Below are 21,447 nucleotides of genomic sequence, written 5' to 3'. Positions count from 1 at the left end.
TCCGCTGCTGAGAAACACCTAGCGCAGGTAAAAGGGTGGCGACAAGAGGGAGTTCCCACCTGTTGCGCTCTAAAAGAAATGAAGACTTGAGAAAATAGCAAGGAGGGGCCGATCGGTGGCTTTCAGACGCACCTGGAGCCCCACCCTCGGCCGGAGGAAAAGCCCCTTGGGTGCGAGGCCAGCGCTCCAGAGAAAGCCAGAGGAAAAGCGCCTCTCCCCGCGCGACACCTTCAGTGCCTCGCACTCGTCCTGCGCGGCCGGCCCAGAGCCTGCACTCGCGCCGCGGCCTTTGGCCCCGCGGAGCCTTCCCACCCCGACCTCCGGGCGCTTCTCCGGTGACCTGTCCCCGAGTGCTCCCATGGCGTCCGCCCGTCCCTCACGCTCCCGGAGCGGAGCCCTGTGCTGGCAACTGCTGCTGACCCTCTCGGTGAGTGGCCGCCCGGCTGCCGGCTCCCGGGAGGGGGGCTCCACCCGATGGGGGAGCCAGAGGAAACTCTGGGGGCAAGGGTGGCTTGGGGGGTGGCGGACAAAGCGGAGGGTAATGGGTCGCCGGCCGGTTGAACGAATGGAGTTGGAGGAATGGGGGAAGGTTGCCAGGAAGAGGTTCGCGACCTGGGCGCCGCGCTCCGGAAAGGGAGGAGAAGGGTGTCGTCGGTAGATGTAATCAGCGCAGGCAGACAGAGACGCAGACGCCAGCTGCGAACGCCCAGCCAAAACCGTGGCCTCTGGGGACGAGCGGGGAGCGCGGCTCCTCCGAGCCTCTGCCATTGCCGGGGAAGGTGCGATCCACTTCTGCCTCGGTGCCGGGTTCCGGCCACCGCGAAGGGAGCCCTGCGCGGACGGGGCGGAAAGTGCTCGCCCTTGGGTCAAAGGGAGAGGACTACGCGCCTTTCAGGGGGTTGCTCTCTGTCTGAGTGTGAGTGTGCGGAGAGGAGTGGTCTCGACACTCGCGCCCGGAAACGGTAGATGGGCGGGCCCTAGGTGACCCTTTGTATGGTTCTCATTGTTTGTCAACGTGTGCGGTTGCCACCCCCTTAATTTTAAGGGAAATGTTCTTCCGAATCTCTTGTGCACAGAGGCATCTGGATTCTTCTCCTAGGCCCTTTCAGTCTAAAACTGAGAAAGAACACTGTAGCAAAGTGTGAGAAGGCGTGGCCTTACTTGGGGAGGGACAGTTCCCCATGGCCGGGGGCGGGGCGGGGAAAGGCGGAAGGTACAGGAATACAATGCCAATGGACAGACCCTGGGAGAGTTTGGGATCAGAGGTTTCCCGAAATGGACTTCCTGAGTCCCCCAGGAAGAGAAAAATTAAATAGACCAGGTGCCAGAAAGTTCTCAACCTGCTAGTGTCCTTTCTCCTTGAGTTGGAGCTCAAGTTCTCTGAAGGACAAGGGAACAAACCTGGACAACAGACAGCAGGAAGATTCCTTCTGGGAGTGCTGGAACGGGCGTGGGGGGGAGTGGGGGAATGAAATATTCTGATAATTTCACTACTCAACCGCCCTTAGGTTACAGGCAATTCCTTAAATTTTTACGTCATGAAATCATAGTACTGTCATTCCAGTGTCTTTCTCTAGGAATTCTATGGACTTAAATTCCCCAGGCACATCAGTATCACAGAAAGTGCCAGGTGCACAACAATTAATATTTTACAGTTGAGAAAACCAAGAATGGCATAAATAACGGTCACAACATATGTAGTTGATGACAAAGAAATGACGTTGGTTATATCCCTAATAAAGTTGCTGCTTTTAAAAGCACTGGCTATTATTATTCTTTGAAGGAAAGGGGGTAATTAAACAGGGACAGTGATAAGTATGGGCAATAAATAGCACTGCTTTGCCTCTGCTTACAACACTTTTTCTGTTTGCTTTCACATCCTTTCTGGAAGAAAGACGATAAAGTGAACAAACTAAAGGTGACTTGTCTTAGCTTCAGAGCTGGATTGGCCAGAAGTGGGATAGAAAAAAGCTCTGGCGCTGGCTACACCCCACATCCTGCTACATTCTTGGCTGGAAGGCGTGGTGTGAGTCCTTCTAGTTGTTCTGGTGTCTGTGGGCATACCAGGGCAAAGTCCTGCCAGCCTCAGGTGGTTCTTATGCTTGTGGGCCTCAAGTGTGATGGATGTGTAAAGAGCATTTGAGTAGAAGGTATTATTAAAGAGTGAATAATTCCTATTCACTGGGGGAACACCCTTTATATTTCCTCTTCTCCATGCACCCAATTAATCCTTCACCGTTCCACAAATCAGGTTCTCTCTGCTTCCTAATAGGGCCTTACCTCACATGGGTCTTAACCACTTGAACTCTGGTTTCTACCTAAACACCTAATGAGGCTGCTCACTCTCTAAGGTCATACGGGATCTCCGCTACCATATAGAAGCCATTCCTTGCACGGTTCCACCTTGTAGCTTGTGCCTTTATTGAAATTCACTCCCCCTTTTTTTTTCTTTTGATCTTCCTGTCCCTGACTACTCAGAATCAGACTCCTTATTCTAGGTCCTGTCCACGAAATATCATTACAGGTGCCTCCTTAAATGAAATTTATTTTGTTAGTTGGGATGTCTTCATTGAACAATACGTCTTTGTATCTACCTAGTATGATGTGGGACACAGCAGTTATTATCTTCTCAAACAATGTTGCTTTTCTTCTCACAATATCCTGTAATTCAGTGAATGACATTACCATACACCTTGTTGCTCAGGTAGGATGTCTGGAAGCTGCTTGCTTTTCCTTCCTCACGGCTACCCTCATTAAGGGAGTATCATTAAGTCCCATTAAATCTACATTCAGAAATATCTTTTTTTTTTAATTATTTTATTTTATTTTTTTATTTCCAGCATAACAGTATTCCTTGTTTTTGCACCACACCCAGTGCTCCATGCAATCCGTGCTCTCTCTAATACCCACCACCTGGTTCCCCCAACCTCCCACCCCCCACCACTTCAAACCATTCAGAAATATCTTATGGATATCTTTGCTTCTATCCATCACCTCTGCTATTACTTTTTTGCTATTACAGGGAATGTCATAGTGAATAAACTTGTGTATATATGGGATTTCATGTATGGGCAGATGTATGAATGAATAGAATAGATTACCAGAAGTAGGATTGCCAGATACAAGTATAAATGACTCTCTACTTTGGTAGATATTACTAGCTCCTTCACCCCTCTATAAAGGTTGTACATGACTAGATGGAAGGCTATTTTATAATGGATGGCACATCACATCGTTGAGGATATATAGAAAGTATTATATATGTAATATATAATATATTATACATAGTATACTAATATACTAGTTATTATATTATATTGATATACTATAGTATTATAGTATAGTACTATACTATGTATAATATACTATATTATATAGCATGTTATATTATATTGTATTATAATATGTATATAGTATGAGACTACTTGATCTAGGCAGTCATTTAGCAAAAGATAAGGTTGAACCAGTAACTCATGCAGAACACAGAGAAATCTAAACAGATGGAAGGTTTGTGTAACATATACCATATACTTAATAAAAGAAAACATGGAGAATTCCTATTTAAGTTTGGAGTCAAGAAGGGGTATCTATGGTTCACATGGCTTAGATTTCAAAAGCCATTTATTAATATTGAGAAAACAAATTATGTCAAATTATAACCATTAATATAAATATATTATAAATATTATAAACAATATAAATCAATTATATTAAGGCACACACACACTTGTCCGTGGCAAAAAACCCAAACCAAACAAAAATATTATAAGTAAAGTCAAAGAGGTAATTGAAATTGGAAAAAAAATTGCGGATCATATTTTAGAAAGGCTAATCTACGAGTATATAAAGAGCTCTTATAAATCAAATAGTCCAACATGAACATTGATATGAAAAAGTCCCGTAAAGTAATAAAAATGGCCCATAAAAATATTTCAGCCTCACTCATAATAAGAAAAGATGTAGTTAAACTTCAATAACATGTTCCTCATTTGGCAAACATCCAAAAGTTTGACAACACACAGCATGGGCAAGAATGTGGTGAAATAGGAACTCCTATAAATTGTTGGTGAGTGTAACAAAGTTACATTTATGGACTGTATACAGTTAAAACAAATGCAAACAGAAACTGTTTTACTTCCTTTTCAGTTTTTATGCATCTAATATCTTTCTGCCTATTCATATATAATACTGCAATTTTAATTATGAGACTTCATAGAGTTTTTAAATACCTGCTAGGTGTAATATCCTTTCATAGCTTTTCTTTTTCATAATTTTCCCATATATTCTTGGGTTTTTATTTTGCCTTATGATCTTTTAAATGAGCTTGTGTAGTTCCAGAAAAGATACTGTTAAGATTTTTATTGACATCATGAAATTTATAATTTAACTTAGTGGAAATTGATATATTTATGTTGATTTTCTTTTTCTATCCAAAATAATGATACATCTTTCTTCTTGTCTGAGTCTACCTTCCTGTCCTTGAGAAATGTTTTCAGATTTTTCTCAAGTAGGCTTTACATGTTTCTTGTTTTTTACTCCTTGGCTTTTAACTTTTTATTGCTCTTGAAAATGATTCCTTCTCTTTCATTATATTATTTAACTTGTATTTACATGTATAAAGACTAATGATTTCTGTATTCTAATGGTTGTTCCTGCTCCCTTACTGAAATTCTTTATTGTTTTATAGTAATTTACTAGTTGATTTCTTTGAGTTTTTAATTAGTCCTATCAAATGCAAATAGAGATTCTTTTTTTACTTCTTCCTTTCCAGTCCATATGTCATCTAAAATTTCTCTCTTGCCTAATATATTTTAATGTAAAGTTAACTATAAATGATGACCTTGGAAAGTCTATGTTATTTCTTAGTTTAGTGGGGCTGCTGCTAATGCTTTCCCATAGATGTTGTGATTATAACAAAATATAATATAAAAATCACATTAAAGAAGTAATTATTAACTCCTGAGGGGCTTTTTTTTTTTTTAATCTAAGGGTTGTTATTGAATTTGGTCAAATGTCTTTCAGCATCTGTGGTAGTGATTACACACGCCAGGCCTTCTTTAAACTAATCAGTGGCTCAAGGTTCCCAGACCAATCAAATAAGGTGACAGATCCATTCAAGGACTGGTTTGTCTCAGGCTCCCTCTATAGCAAAGGTTTTCCATTTGGGGGTCCCAGATTAATGTGGGCAGCTCTTCTCTTAGATCTTAGGCAGGCCTGTGCTTTGATTTTCTTCTCTTTTATTGAGGCCAAACAACCAGCATCCAGTCTTCTTTTATCAGAAGTTGCATCTGATCACTACTCCCTGTTTGAGTTTGATCCCCAATTTCCACCTAGCAATTCTTTGCTAGATGATTTAGGAGGGTTAACAAAACAAAACAAAACAAAAAATCTATCATTTTTCATTTTGGCATTTTTTCACCCTGAATGACCTAGCTGCTATTATTGGAAGTGAGAATCATTCTCCTGATCCATTCTCCACACTGTTCAGACCCCCCTTACTCCTACAGGAAGCTGCTTATGTCATTTATCCTCTTAAAGCAAATCTTTGGTTTCTTACTCTCTTTAGGAAAAAAAAAAAGATCCACATACTTTGTTAACACTATTCAGAATTTACTCCACACCTGCCTCTCTGAATCCATTTTCTTTTATTTCTTTTTTAAGATTTTATTTTATTATTTATTTATTTATTTATTTTTCGGGGCTGCATTTTTTTTTAATTTTTTATAAACATATAATATATTTTTATCCCCAGGGGTACAGGTCTGTGAATTGCCAGGTTTACACACTTCACAGCACTCACCATAGCACATACCCTCCCCAATGTCCATAACCCCACCCCCCCTCTCCCAACCTCCCTCCCCCCATCAACCCTCAGTTTGTTTTGTGAGATTAAGAGTCACTTATGGTTTGTCTCCCTCCCAATCCCATCTTGTTTCATTTACTCTTCTCCAACCCCCTTTTTATTTTTAAGTGATCTGTACACTCAAAGTGGGGCTCGAACTCATGCGAGTTCAAGAGTTACATGCTCTACCAACTGAGCCAGCCAGGCACCCCTGAATCCATTTAAACTTTGTCCCTCTTGTGCTGTGAGCATCAGGCTTTTAAGATGTTGTTCTCAGATCTGTGTCATCTCTGGGCTTCACATATGCCATTTCTGTGTTTGGAACAGAGAAGCTCTGCCCCTCTTGACGTGGCTATGGTACAGCCACTCTTCAAGTGATCTCACCTAGCTCTTACACCACGAAGCTAGCTCCCCCGCTATCCTATTACACTAGACCTCTCCAGCAGAGCATTTATCCTACTTTATTGAAATTACGACTATGTCTTATCCTTGAGTTGAATGTTTCATGAGGATCATTGTTACTGCTCTGTGTCTGGTACACAGTACACATTCAGTAAATATTAGTTAAATTCATGAATGAATGGATGTCCAGGATGCTGTTCTCTAAAGTATTGAATTAATCCAGCCATTTTTCACTTCTCTGCTGTTTTCATCTTAGTCCAAGTCACCATTCTCCCCCTCTCACATTTCTGCTGGAACCTCCCAACTGGTCTTCTTGCTTCTGCTCTTGCTTCTCTGTAGTCTGTTCTCACGTGGCCACCAGAATGAGTCTGTGTAAATGCTCACCACATTATGCTGCTCCACAGCTTTTAAACCTATGGTTGCTTCTCTTTGTACTCAGAATAAAATCTACACTCCTATTATGGCCTCTTAGACCATATGTGATATGCCCATTGCTGTCCCTTTAATATCACCTTGTATCACTTCACCTCACTGTACTTTCCTACCATGACTCCCTTTTTGTTCCTCTAATACACCAGGTAAAATCCTCTTTCAGGGTCTTTGTTCTGGTTTTTCTTCCACCTGGAAGACTTCCCAGTTAGTGAACTGGTTTGCTTCCTCATTTCATTCGGGCTTCTGGTCTTCCCTTTGTCACCTTTCTCCCTGCTTTATTTTTCTTATAACATATATCTCCTGGCTTTATATAATCTTTGTGCATTTATTTTTTTTGTCTCTCATTATAAAGTAATCCCCATGAGGTCAAGGACTTTGCTTTGTTCACTGTTGAGCACTGCCTTGTACCTAGAATGCAACCAGTAAATGTTGGTTGGATGAGGAAGTAGATGCATGCTTTCAACCACCCTGAGTTGGACTCATCACACATCTCATTTTACTCCTGTTCTAAGATGATATGGCTAGTGAATGTTCTTCTCATCTTTTAATATCCAATCCAATAGTCTCTTCACCATGTCCATACCTAATTTCCAAATGACATGTAATCACTGCCTTGCCTGATCCTCCCTATATAACTTAAATTGGATAATTAAATGTATATTGGAATGTGTAGTAGAAATAAAACATGTGTATTAGGAATAAAATTTTAATCCAAATTTTTGATTTTTTAAATTTGTGTTTATAGACTTCGTAAATACAGTGTCAATGCTAGTCAGCTATCTTGCTTTTGGTCAAAAGCCTTTGCAAAACTATAGAACTGTGAATCTTTCAGAAGTGTGCATTATATAGTTTCAGACAGAACAGAATTAAATTTCACTGTGTTCAAATATATATTATATTGGAATTGGTTACCATAAATCACTAACGCATTTCAAAAATTTTAAGTGAAATATTTTGTAAAATGACCTCACTGGTCACCTATGAGAAGATGCACCTTCGACATAAATTCATATTTCAAAGTTATGTGCTTGTTTGTGTGGGTCATGATAAATAATCTCCAAGTCGCTCCATGAAATGAGTTGATGCTTCTCTTTAAAGCATTGAGTTTCCGTTTAATATATTATTGATTTGGTACCATGGTTCATAGACAATTGACTATTAATTGAAGCTCTTTGCTGACTCTGTAGATTTGTTTTTGTTTTTCCTAGTCACATACCTGTGCTGCCTACCTAAGTTTTTAGTGCTCTCACATTGGTTCTCATTCAGTCTTCCAGAGACTCATTACATTAGTGAATTTACTATTAACTCCTTTTTACAGAATAGGAAACAAAAGCTAAGAGGGTGAGGAATTCTTGGAGTTTACATGCTTTGTGAAGGAGGGAGCCTTGATTTTTGGTCTGTATTTTATCCTTCCTCATCAGACAATTTTGTTCTGATTGCTGCTGCAGTGTATGTTTTTAGATTTTATTTTGCTAGTTGTATAAACTAATTTATAATTATACCAATTCTAATTTATATAAACTATGTCTACATTAAAAAGATCTTTTTTAATGCATAATTACTGATTTGATGTTTTAGATCTTAACATTTGCCTGTGATGCCTGCAAAAAAGTCATACTACATGTTCCCTCCCAACTAGATGCTGAGAAATTTGTTGGTAGAGGTAAGAAACTGCTAAAATGTAAAATAAATCTTATTTGGTATGATCTTGTAAAATTAGTGTCATTTTTAAAAGAATAGCTGTATTGGAATTAATAGTTAATAACTAACATATTATCATTTGTAATACATATAATGTCATTCCAATAAAAGGAATATTGTCATTTACTGAAAAACATGATTATATGAAGTAGATAAAAAGGTTTAGTTTGACTAATAAATAATTATTAATATTTCTGCTACATGGGGGTGAAGGTATATGTTATTACATACTTCTATGAAATTGAGAAGTAGTATTAAATCTATTTCTTGAGTTTAAAGGTAATTGTTTTTGGATTTTAATCATAAAACATTTTGGCATTTTACTGATATATATTTCTACAAATTACTTCTTATCAGTTATTACTTTTTTTTTTTGAGAGAGAGATTGAAAGAGGGAGAGAGAGAGCAGAGAAGAGGGGCAGAGGGAGAGCGAGAGAGAGAATCTTAGGCAGGTTCTGTTCAGCATGGAGCCTGACACCAGGCTCAATCCCACAACCCTGAGATCATGACCTGAGCTGAAATCAAAGCACACTAAACCACCTGAGCCACTCAGACACTCCATATCAATTAGTTTTTCTCATATAATTCAAATGTGCAAGGAAAGAGCAGACCAATGAGAACACAGAATATAATGACTCTAACAATAGATGCAAAGGGTTAAGAAATATTTTAATTTAATAACTGCTGATTAATGTTCTACATTCTGTTTAACTTAAGTTTTCTCAGGTGTTGCTCTGTAGGTAATTTCAGTTAATAAAAAATAACTTCTTTTGGTATTGGTTTACCTATTCAAACACTGGAACTCACATGCTTTTATTTTAGGACAAATGTCTCTTTCTTAAAAGCATATAAAGTAGGATTAGAAGTGACGTATGTGTTTATGCACAATTTAATTAACCATGTAGTTTCATATACACTTTCAAAAAATGCGACATTTACAAGTATCAGTGTAATTTTAAGTTTTTGGCTCCCCACCTCAACAAATGCATAGATCGCTATTAGCACTATATATTGTTTCATTTTACTTTACAAATGATTGCTGTGTGTATTTCCTACAGTTAACCTGAAGGAGTGCTTTCAATCTGCAAATCTAATTCATTCAAGTGATCCTGATTTCCAAATTTTAGAAGACGGTTCCATCTATGCAACAAATGCCATTCTTTTGTCATCTGAGGAGAGAAGTTTTACCATATTACTTTACAACACTGAGAACCATGAAGAAAGGAAACTGCATGTTCTTTTACAGCATCAAACAAAGGTACACCAAACTATAAAAATGAAGTATAGTGAATTGTTTTCTGCAGGTGTAACATTACCAGGGAAGATGTGAAATCAGAGAGGATGTAGGATAGTTTAGCTTGATGAAGAATGGAAACCATCGTGCAACCTAACAGTGTCCAAATCGTGGAAAAAGGTCTTACCTCATCGGTTATTCTACGTTGTCATTGATTTTCATATGGGACAGGAACAGAGAACTTGGGAGGCTACAGCATGGGAACTTGAGATTGGACACAAAGAAGCATTTCTTAATCTTTCCTCTAGAATAGAGTTCTGAAACAAATTTTGAAACTCTGTTTCTGGAGGTCTATATGTATCTTATACAGCATAATTTGTAGTCTTAAGAAGAAGATGACTATTTTAGGTTGAGGTTCAGACCTCATGCCTTCTTATGGGACTCTAACACCAAAGATCCAGATGATTTCTATTCAATCATCGGCCATTATTCACTGCAGTAGCTTGAGAATTGTCACCATTTTTCTCTCCTCATTCTGACACAGATCTCTCTGTTGGGCCATGGCTCTTCTTAGCTGCTGGTGAGTGGAAGGTGCATATGCTAGATTTAGATGGTCACTCACTTAATTTCTCTTCCTTGCATCTCTTGCCTCCCATGGTTTTGCATGGCAATATGGCAACAGTAATGTCGGCTTTGTTTTTGTTTTTTAATTTTGCTTCTAGGCTTCCAATTCCATCTCTCTTTCTTCCATGTTCCTACCAAGTTATTTTCTCAAGAGGATTGATGTGATAATAGTTAGGACCGCTATTTCTTTGTTATCTTTTTGCAGTGTTGACATTTAGTTTGGTTTTCCACCATGGTCTTACACATTTCCAGTTAATCCTCATGAGAGATAGGTCAGAATTTCAGTGTTTGTCAATAAAGTAATCATTGACTTTATTATTTTTTTCCTGTGTTCTAAATTGAGGTATTAAAGAAGAGGCATTTTAAAGAAAAAGTTCTAAGACGTGCCAAGAGAAGATGGGCTCCTATTCCTTGTTCAATGCAGGAGAATTCCTTGGGTCCTTTCCCACTTTTTCTTCAACAGGTACAGTTTACTGTCCTTTCACTGTGGACTTTTATGGTTTCCATTTTCATTTTTAAATTTGGACAATGAATATGCAGTTATTTTAAAATCAGTTCTGTCTGAATACATGAGTGAGTATGTGTATTGTATGTTTCAATAAATGGGTATAAATACATATCTTTATGCCAGCATATACTTTTTTGCAGTTTTAGTCATGCAAAATCCATATATGAAATTGTAAAACCCACCTAGCACTCTCAAAAACATGGTTCCTTAATGAATTTTCATATTAGCACGCATGTCACTTGGACATAGCCTAGAAACCCCAAACATCTTCCATAATAGATGAAATTGCCATGAAGGGCAAAAGACACAAACTTCCTTTCTATTGTTTATCCCCAAGTCCACTACTAAAATCATACTGGATCCTTTCTCTCTTTTTAACTTTTAGTAGCAACCTCAGCAAATCTTTCCTTCTTCCACTAGCCATTGCCATGACCATTCAGGACCATTCAGTCCTTGACTTGGGTTTCTTTTCTCTCAGTTCTTGAAATTTGAGAGAGAACTCTTCTTTATATCCCACTGACAAATTTAATACAGCTGAGAGAAGAGCATATTGAAGTTGGGAAAGACATTATTTGAAAATAATTGTGTGTCATCCTGACATACAGTCAAGATATTACTAAAAGGATCAAAACAACTTGGGAAAAAATTTCAAGTACCAGAATATCACACTTGCCAGGATATTATGTTATTCGTATTCTCACTCATTTCCACTCTCCCTTTCAGCTCAGCTTCAGTAATAAAAAAGATGCTGACAAATAACAGAAACTAATTAAAGAAAGCATTTCCCATGGTTTTTGCCCTGTAGACAGTAACTTTAAACCTAGCAACTCAGATGTTATGTATAATAAAAATTTAAGCTTAAAAAAATTGACAAAAGCATAGTTTTTCATGCTCAGAATACTTTCTTTTCTCAGACAGTTAAAGTCTTTAATGTTTGGTCCACATAGGTAACATTTAGCCTTTAAAGTATTTCTCAGTTATTCTGGAAAACTAAGACACTACTACATTGTTTTCCTCATGCCTTGCTCTTGAAATTTCTCTATCATTATCCTTCCTTATTCTATTGCTGTTTTTTTATTCATACATGATAGTAAATTAAAGGGGCAATTGCTTATTACAACAAAATGGCAATGTGATTGCATAAATATATATACATGAAAGTTATACTAAAATAAACATTTGTCTCTTCTGTATATAACATCTACTTTCTAGATTCAATCTGACAGTGCACAAAACTACACTATATTCTATTCCATAAGAGGACCTGGGGTGGACCGAGAACCTATGAATTTGTTTTATGTGGAGAGAGATACTGGAAACCTATATTGTACTCGTCCTGTAGATCGTGAGGAGTATGAATCCTTTGAGGTAAAGTCTGAAGTTTATGTATCGTATTAGTCATTGTTAAGTTTGGCTGTTTCATCTCTCATTCTCAATTCATTTATCTTTTTCTATTCTCTGAGCTTGTTGTCTATGCTCTGGCTACATCTGATAGCACAGACCTGGAGCAAAAAGAGTTTTATAGAATAAAGAACATTAGATTCTTAGATTGGTCTTAGTATGATAGTTTTATTTTTTTTAAAAAGATTTTATTTCTTTATTTATTTTATTTCTTTATTTATTTTATATATTAGCACACCTGAGTGGGGAGAGAGGCAGAGGGGGAGAGAGAAGGAGAGGGAAAAAATCTCAAGCAGACTCTGTGCTGAGCACAGAGCCCCTAGAGGGCTACATCTCAGGACCCTGACTGAGATCATGGCCTGAGCTAAAACCAAGAGTCTGACACTAACTGGTTGAACCACCCAGGTGTCCCTAGGATTGAATATTTAGGTTTGGAATTGCTATAAGAATGCCTTCTAAGTACCTGTGATGTTTTGCTTTCTCTGAGAGCAGTTATGAGAAAAAGTGGAATTGAAATTCACATTATAAAATTAAAAGAAATATATTGCATTCCACGCACAGTTTACATCTGGGCATTTGTTCTATTTCTGGCTTTCCTTTTTTTTCTAAAGTAAAAAATTCTCATGAAGAGAATTATCTAACTTTAACTACCAATATGCATGAAATCCTAATTAGGAGAATATAAGATAATATTCTAGTTAACTGCACCTAGGGAGTTTGGAATCCTAAGAATTCAAAGTTATTGAAGATTCAGAACGTGGTATTTAAAATCCATGCTCTGGAACTTCCAAACAAAACAAAATAGTAGAGAAACGGAAAGATATTCTAGGCTCATGGGTTGGAAGAACAAATAACTGTTAAAATGCCCCTACTATGTGAAACAATCTATAGATTTAATGCAATCCTGATCAAAATACCAGCAGCATTTTTCACAGAACTATAACAAACAATCCAAAATTTGTATAGAACCACCAGAGACCCTAAATAGCCAAAGCAGTCTTGAAAAAGAAAAACAAAATTCCAGACGAAGTTACATTACAAAGCTGTACTAATTAGGGTGCTTGGCTGGCTCATTTGCTGAAAAATGTGACTCTTGATCTCAAGGTTGTGAGTTCAAGCTGATATTGGGTGTAGAGATTACTTAAAAAAAAAATTTTTTTTTCAAAAATAAACAAAGGGCCCCTGGGTGGCTCAGTCAGTTAAGCATCTGCCTTGGACTCAGGTCATGATCTCAAGGGCCTGGGATGAGCCTCACATCTGCATCCAGCTCCCTGCTCAGCAGGGAGTCTGCTTCTCCCTCTGCCCCTCCCCCCCGCTAGGGCTCCCTCTCCCTCTCTCTCAAATAAATAAATAAATAAAATCTTTTTAAAAAAGATAAACAAAGTTGTACTAATCAAAACAGAATGGTACTAGCATAAAAATAGAGACCTATATTAATGGAATAGGATAGAAAACTCAGAAATAAACCCAGAATTATATGGTCAATTAATCTTCACCAAAGGAGAAAAGAATATACATCAGGAAAAAGACAGTCTCTTCACAAATGGTGTTGGAAAAACTGGTCAGCTACATGCAAAAGAATGAGAAGAATGAAACTGGAATACTTTCTTATACCATACACAAAAATAAACTTGAAATGGATTAAGTGTAAGACCTGAAACCATAAAAAGCCTAGAAGAGAGCACAGGTAATGATTTCTCTGGTACCGGCCATAGCAACTTTTTTTCTAAATGTCTCCTGAGGCAAGGGCAATAAAAGCAAAAATAAACTATTGGGACTACATCAAAGTAAATAGCTTCTACACAGTGAAGAAAGCCATAAAATTAAAAGACAACCTACGGAATGGGAGAAGATATTTGCAAATGACTCATCCAATAAAGGGTTAGTATCCGAAATACATAAAGAACTTATAAATCTCAATACCCCAAAACCAAATAATCCACTTAAAAATGGGCAAAAGACATGAACAGATATTTCTCCAAAGAAGACATACAGATGGCCAACAGAAATATGAAAAGATAATGTTGCTCATTATCAGGGAAATGCAAATCAAAACTATGACGAGGTATCACCTTACACCTGTCAGAATGGCTAGAATCAAAATACAAGAAACAACAAATATTGTTGAGGATGTGAAGAAAATGAACCCTCTTGCATTGTTTTTCTATGAAAGATTTTATTTTATATAATTATTTGAGAGAGAGAGAGACAGAACATTGGTGGGGGGAGGGAGAGAGAGAAGTGGATTACCCGCTGAGTGGGGAGCTCGACATGGGCGGGGCTCGATGTTGTATGGAAGCGTTGAATCACTACAGTACACCGGAAACTAATATAACACTATGTTAACAACTGGGATTAAAATAAAAAAACTTAATAAAACAAAACAACCCACAAAATAATCTTCAAGTTTGTTCTGGGAAAATAATAGTAAAAGCTGTTACACTCATACACAACAGGACAACTCTAAAATTATCTATGTTATTATGTTAGATATAGTAGAAAGAAACCAGAATTATCTATGTTATTATATTAGATAAATGTAAAATCCTGTAGTACACCATGAGATTAACCACCTCCTGTGACATTAAGGTTTTGTCCACATCCTCAAACATAACAAATGGTGCAACTCACACTGCAATGCTGAACAGTTTCCAAATTAAAGCCAAAGGAAGTTGGAACCATATTTTAACTTTGCTTTTTTTCTTATTTGACTCTTCACAGCTAATTGCCTTTGCCACAACTCCAGATGGATATACTCCAGAGCTTCCCCTGCCCTTGGTAATCAGAATTGAGGATGAAAATGATAACTATCCAATTTTTACAGAAACAACTTACGTTTTTACAGTTTCTGAAAATTGCAGAGTTGGTGCGTACCTACCTTAACAATGTATGGCAGCTTAATGTTTTAATTCATAAATTGAATTTCACTGTGGCCATTGGGAGGCAGCATATTCTGCCGACAAGAATAAGGGACTTGCCACTCAGGGTTGCTGTGGGTGGAATTTTGCTCTGCCTTTCACTAGCTGTGAGCTGTAACCCTGGGCAAGTTTCCTAGTCTTGACAAACCTTAGTTTCCTTATCTGTAAAATGGGTTTTTGATATGTGAGATTGCTGTGAAGATTAAATGATGCATCACACACTTGGAAAGCCAAGCCTAGTGCCTGAAAACTAGAGAAATTACTCAGTTACTTCCTATGTGAAATAAAATAAATAATTTTACGAGAACACACTCTAAAAAGAAAAAGGTTTTGAGCAGTTGAAGTCTTAGTCTTAAAGAGATGTACTGATATTCCATACTGATTAAATGATTGACAGTACTCTGAGCATTATCATAAAGGTCATTGAGAGTAACACAAAGGTTTTCTTAATCTTATGTCAATGGACCCCATCAGCTGGAAATCAGAATGCAGTTTTTGAGTCTTCCAGAAAGATCTAACTAAAGCAAGAGTTTTGGACACATTTTTGACAATTTGATCAATTTAAGGGCAGACTTACAAATAGAAAAAGGTTAAAAAATAGTTAGAATTCTTTAGTCTAGAAATACAAAGGCAATGGATGGATGTTATCAACATTTATCAAATTGTACAGTAAATGCAGTAAATACAGATTTGGTCAACAAATTCCCAAAGGTTAGAATGCTGGGATATTTTTTAAAATGATACTGCATATAGAAGTCTGCAAATGTATAAAAACCATTATTCTGCCATATAATTAAATGGTCCAAAAGCTTTTTGAGGTAGATGGAAAGGAATGAAATAAAGGGGATGTTGATAATGTAAAAGTTTTGGAAATTAAAGAGGATTTCTCAATATGTAGGTTCTACTGTGGGACAGGTATGTGCGACGGACAAAGATGAACCTGACACGATGCACACGCGTCTCAAGTACTCCATCATCGAGCAGTTGCCAGCATACCCCACGCTCTTTTCCATGCATCCAACTACAGGCGTGATCACCACGTCCTCATCTCAGCTAGACAGAGAGGTAACCTAAATATCAACAGACAAAGCCTGATTATCACATCGCCATTGAATCGTACCTGTATATATGTTGTATAGCACCATGTGTTTGTGAAAAGCATATTGTGAATCTCATTTTATTTTATTTTTATTATTTTTTAAATATTTTATTTATTTATTTGTCACAGAGAGGTATCACAAGTAGACGGAGAGAGAGGGGGAAGCAGGCTCCCTGCTAAGCAGAGAGTCGGATGCAAGGCTCAATCCCAGGATCCTAGGATCATGACCTGAGCCGAAGGCAGAGGCTTAACCCACTGAGCCACCCAGGCGCCCCATGAATCTCATTTTAGAAAAGTTATTAAGTATGCTGATGGAGGTCATTAACCTTGCAGTGTGCTAATTTTGAACCACTAATTTGTTCTCCCTTGAAGGTACATTTTACAAAGTCAAGTTTCCTAATATTAACATTTTTACAGAATAAAAACAGGAAGTGTCAAATATGAAAAGTGGAACTTTTCCTCAAATTTTCTGGTCTCAGGACCTTTTACACTCTTAAGTATTATTGAAGATTCCACAGATCTTTTGTTTATATGGGTTATATTTATTGATATTTATTTCATTAGTATTTAAAGCTGACAAAAGTTTAAAATATTTATTTATTCACTCATTTAAAAATCATAAATTTATTACATTTATCATAAATAACATTTTTATAAAAAACAATTACATTTTCTAAAACAGTAAATAATTTACTGAGAATGACATTATAATGCATTTTTCCAAGCCTCTTTAATACCTGACTTAATATAAGACTGGTGGATTCTCATATCTCCTTCTGCATTCAGTTTGTTATAATATGTAGTTTTAGCTAAAGTATATAAAGAAAATCCAACATGATAGAAAGTTAGAAAAGAGAGGAATATTTTAATAGTGATTTTAGATCATTGTGGGTACTCTTTTAATACTACACCAAAACTTGACAAGTTTTGTTTCATAAATGTGTTTTTTGCAGTGTGCACTCTAAAGCCTTATAAAGGAGCTTTCATACTTTGTTATATTAAAATCCATTGGTCTGTCTTGTACTCTGGACAATTTATCCATGTATAATTTCTTAACATCCTGCGTTGACCAATTGGAAAAGGGTTTTTCACTGAATTATGTAGATCTTCCATAGATTGACACATTTTATTAAGCAATATAGGAAAAATGTCACCTTCTCACCTCCATTGATATCACAGTGGTTGATAAAAGTTTTCCGGAAGTCTCATTTTTTTGAAACTCTAATATTTGACAACAAGTAGTTGTTTTCCTTGAGTGACAGATTCACTTTATTAAGATATAATGTCTTCCAAATACACTAGTCTGAATAATGATAGATGTCTTTCATGTAAAAATGGTATTTTGTGCAATTAAACCCCCCAAAACAAAGCTAGTTCAGTTCATAAATAATCACACAAGTACTTCCCTTGAGAAGGACATCATATTATGTGATGTAGCAGGACTGCTTTATGCATACCTCCCATCTTCACTAGACTGTGGGTTGAAATTTAATAAAATTTAGTAAAATTAATCATTTTTACTGCATCTACAAGGACATTTCTTTTTTTTTTTTTTAAAGATATTATTTATTTGAGAGAGAGAGAGAGAGCATGAGAGGGAGAGGTCAGAGGGAGAAGCAGACTCCCCGCCGAGCAGGGAGTCCGATGTGGGACTTGATTCTGGGACTCCAGGATCATGATCTGAGCCAAAGGCAGTTGCTTAACCAACTGAGCACCCAGGAGCCCCTACACGGACATTTCTAAGTGAAGTTTTATTTTATTTTATTAAAATTGTATTTTATTTATGAATTCATTTGTTTTTACTGTATTTGCCAGTGAGGAATACAGTATCATTTGCAGAATAAATGAATGAATAAATTGCTGTTATAGCTCCAGAAATTACACAGATTCTTCAGGGAATTAGTGTGCTCAGGAGAAGCAGGTTATAGACCAAATCCTCTTATTAAGTCTTAAGTAGCTCCTTCTAATAAGTCAGTTGAGAACATTGGACTAATGAAGGAGTCTTGGAGTGTTTTTACCCAAGAATGCTGTGCAGATGCTTACTGATGCCAAGATTCCAGCTTTCCTCTGTTCCTTTCAACCCCTTAAGCTCTTTAAACATCACAATTTTTCTTACCTCTGAAGATATCACAAGTTAATATTTAGGTCCCAAACTTCATTTCTTTCTTGTTTTATCAGCCAGTTGATTATTTTGAATAAATCTTAAGTCACTGCCAGCAAAACATGTATTTTCTCCTTGAAAGTACACTAGTATGAGTTTTTAAATAGGGCCAGTATTTTTTAACTCTGCATATGTGATTGATTATGAGAGAAGAGTACATCAGGAAAATCGTGTGTAAAAAACAAAGAGATAGAGAAATTTTAGTTTTACTTTTAGTAAGACATAATAGACAAGAAAGCTTAAGAAGTGACAGAATTAAGAGAAGGGTAAACATTCTTGGTAGAAGGGTAGGATGGTTTTTTACATATTATTTTGTCTTATGAAAAGAGGTGAGTTATATAGGAAAGGTATTAGTATCAATTTTATAGAATAGAAAACCTAGCTAAAAAGACGTTTCCAACTGCCAGAGAGATTACATTTGTCATTTTCAGAGCTAGGAAAATAACCCAAGGCTCCTAAAATTTGTCCAGAATGCATTATTATTAGAATTGCTTTTAATCCTTTCATGCCCCAATACTTATGATACATGAAATCATTATGAGGAGAAACACATTTTTTAAAAAACTGGCATTGAGCCTTCTACCATCCCCGATGAATGTAAAGCCCTAAGAACCAGATTACATTTTCCATAGAGGAAAAAAATATATAGTTCCAGATCTTCTTATAAATGTAAATATTTAAAATTTGCCTTTTTAATGGAAGGCTATTTTACTTTATTATTCAAGACTGGTTTAAGAGTCACTGCTGTATATTTTTCAACTTAAGAATGTACTTTGGATAGGAGATAAAGATTTTGATTAACCGCTTGGCAATTTAAAATGTGCTATGGCTACATCTTCCCTTTCTGGTGAGTAAACAAACTAAAACCAATTTTTCTATATTCTATATAGAGTAGCACTTTAAATTTGAGAAACTACTCTATTTTCATAAATTAATAGAAAATTACTGGTGTGAGGAAATTATTCTTTGGCCAGTTCATGAAAACTATGAAATTTAATAACGTATTTCTTAAAGTTTTAATGCAAGAAAAATTCCAGAGTGTAAAGTAAGATTTCATTTACAATGTTGCTTTCTCTCAGTGCTTAATTTCTTTCTTTTCAGCTAATTGATAAATACCAGTTGAAAATAAAAGTACAAGACATGGATGGTCAATATTTCGGTTTGCAGACAACTTCAACTTGCATCATAAATATTGGAGATGCAAATGACAACTTGCCAACTTTTACCCGTACTTCTGTAAGTATGTGATAGTAGTAAAAGAAAAATGTACGACCCAGTGTTAATTGCTAAACATGCTTAACTCCATCCATGCCTGCTCCATGATTTCAAATGCAGTATCCCCACTCCCATGACAGTAATTTGGACTTAGGGCTTAAAATCATGTATACGTAGTCCTTGGAAATTAGAACTGAGTTTATTTCCCACAGTGCTCTATTTGTGACAGTTACTAATTAACGCTTTTTTGTTGTTTTTATTATTTTAGTATGTGACGTCAGTGGAAGAAAATACAGTTGATGTGGAAATCTTACGCGTTACTGTGGAGGATAAGGACTTAATGAATACTGCTAATTGGAGAGCGAATTATACCATTTTAAAGGGCAATGAAAATGGGAATTTTAAAATAGTAACAGACCCCAAAACCAATGAAGGAGTTCTGTGTGTGGTTAAGGTAAGAATAAATTAGTAAATTAGTTATTTGCAGCTTATAATGTCATAGATTAGCATACTAGAGCTTAATGAAAAGAGAATTCTGGTAATTATAGGGGTAAAATCGATACATAGGCAAATATGAATGCCGTGTTCTCCGTATCTATAATGAGATGAGTATATTCAAATTGGAGCACCTTTTATAAAGTCCTGGTATTTAAAATACTATTATGTGTGTGCGTGTGTGTAATAGTATTTACTTTGTAACCAACACCTCTTAACAATTAAAAACCTGGCACAGCTTTGATGTCTATGGGACAGTGCCAAACTTTCCTAGCCCATTCTTTCTGTAGCTGATTCAGGGAGCCTCCACTTACTGAATTTCCCAAATGGTGAGTTATTCCTGGTGAAACTGATAGGGACAGCATTTGTAGATCTGTTCATTTATATCTAGCATACATTACAACCTTAGTTTCCTTCTTGGTTGAGAATGGGAATCCTCAAGCATTCGGAGATGCAAATACTTTTGAAACATCCTTCTAATACTATTCTTCAACATCCCAGAAGACCTCCCTGCTAATTCAGGAGCCAGTTAGCCCATAAAGCCACCTGCTTTGGACATAGTCATAGTCTTATTTCTGCTGCATCATTAACTAGAAAATGATTCTATCTTGGGTCCATGCACTTTCTCTTTTGTACATATTCACAAAAAGCGTGACTCAAAAATGACAAATCCTTTTTCTTACATGATGAAAATTAACCGCAGTTTGTGGGTTAATTTCTCTGTTTTAAAACAGCAAAAAAAGTCTTTTGGATCATATCTCTTTCCTCATCCAACCCCTGCCCTGATCCTTAGTATTCTAAGAAGCAATTTTATCTCAGTGAAGTCCAAGACCTGACAAAATCTTTGTCTTGGAGGAAATGACTTTACCTATTCTCATTATAGCTACATATCAGGCAAGGAAAAATAAAAACCTTCCATTAAATTTGGTACTACCAGTTCTTTAAAAAGTAACTGTGATGGAAGAGCTAAAAAAAGGAAAGTGTAGTGTCCATGAGCTTTCTATTTTCTTCTCTGACCTCTCTGAAAAACTTTTTATAAATTTGACCCACATTTTCTACCCCAAACAAGGTACAAATAATTTTCTTCATCTAAAGAATAAGGTAAACTGTCCCAAAATGAATGAAGTCGTAAATAACCATTGGTTAGGGTATGGAGTTCCTCAAGTAATCTCTGAAGTGTTAACATTGAAACACTTTAATTAAATGCTTCTTCTTCTTCTTCTTCTTCTTCTTTTTTTTTTTTTTTTTTAAGATTTTGTCTGTTTGACAGAGAAAAATCACAAGTAGGCAGAGAGAGAGAGGGGGAAGCAAGCTCCCTGCCTAGCAGAGAGCCCGATGCAGGACTCCATCCCAGGACCCTGGGATCATGAACAGAGCCGAACCCACTGAGCCACCCAGGCGCCCCTAATTAAATG

General features: G+C 36.7%; 1 protein-coding gene across 1 annotated transcript in view; it reads left to right on the top strand.

Moving 5' to 3' along the window:
* Nucleotides 1-358: 358 nt before the first annotated feature.
* The window catches only part of LOC111142491 (desmocollin 2), a 32,719-nt gene continuing 11,630 nt past the window's right edge, over nucleotides 359-21,447 (top strand). The window contains exons 1-9 of the mRNA XM_022495698.1: nucleotides 359-427; nucleotides 8,255-8,339; nucleotides 9,436-9,635; nucleotides 10,579-10,698; nucleotides 11,956-12,111; nucleotides 14,866-15,010; nucleotides 15,961-16,127; nucleotides 19,424-19,558; nucleotides 19,806-19,991. Coding sequence (XP_022351406.1) covers nucleotides 359-427; nucleotides 8,255-8,339; nucleotides 9,436-9,635; nucleotides 10,579-10,698; nucleotides 11,956-12,111; nucleotides 14,866-15,010; nucleotides 15,961-16,127; nucleotides 19,424-19,558; nucleotides 19,806-19,991 — 1,263 coding nt within the window. The remainder of the gene's footprint in view (nucleotides 428-8,254; nucleotides 8,340-9,435; nucleotides 9,636-10,578; nucleotides 10,699-11,955; nucleotides 12,112-14,865; nucleotides 15,011-15,960; nucleotides 16,128-19,423; nucleotides 19,559-19,805; nucleotides 19,992-21,447) is intronic.

The sequence above is a fragment of the Enhydra lutris genome, unplaced genomic scaffold (genome assembly GCF_002288905.1).
Source record: "Enhydra lutris kenyoni isolate GAN:26980312 unplaced genomic scaffold, ASM228890v2 scaffoldscaffold8, whole genome shotgun sequence".
Taxonomy (NCBI): Eukaryota; Metazoa; Chordata; class Mammalia; order Carnivora; family Mustelidae; genus Enhydra; species Enhydra lutris.
The sequence above is the reverse complement of the archived record's forward strand: the minus strand, read 5'-3'. Positions and strand labels throughout refer to the sequence as shown.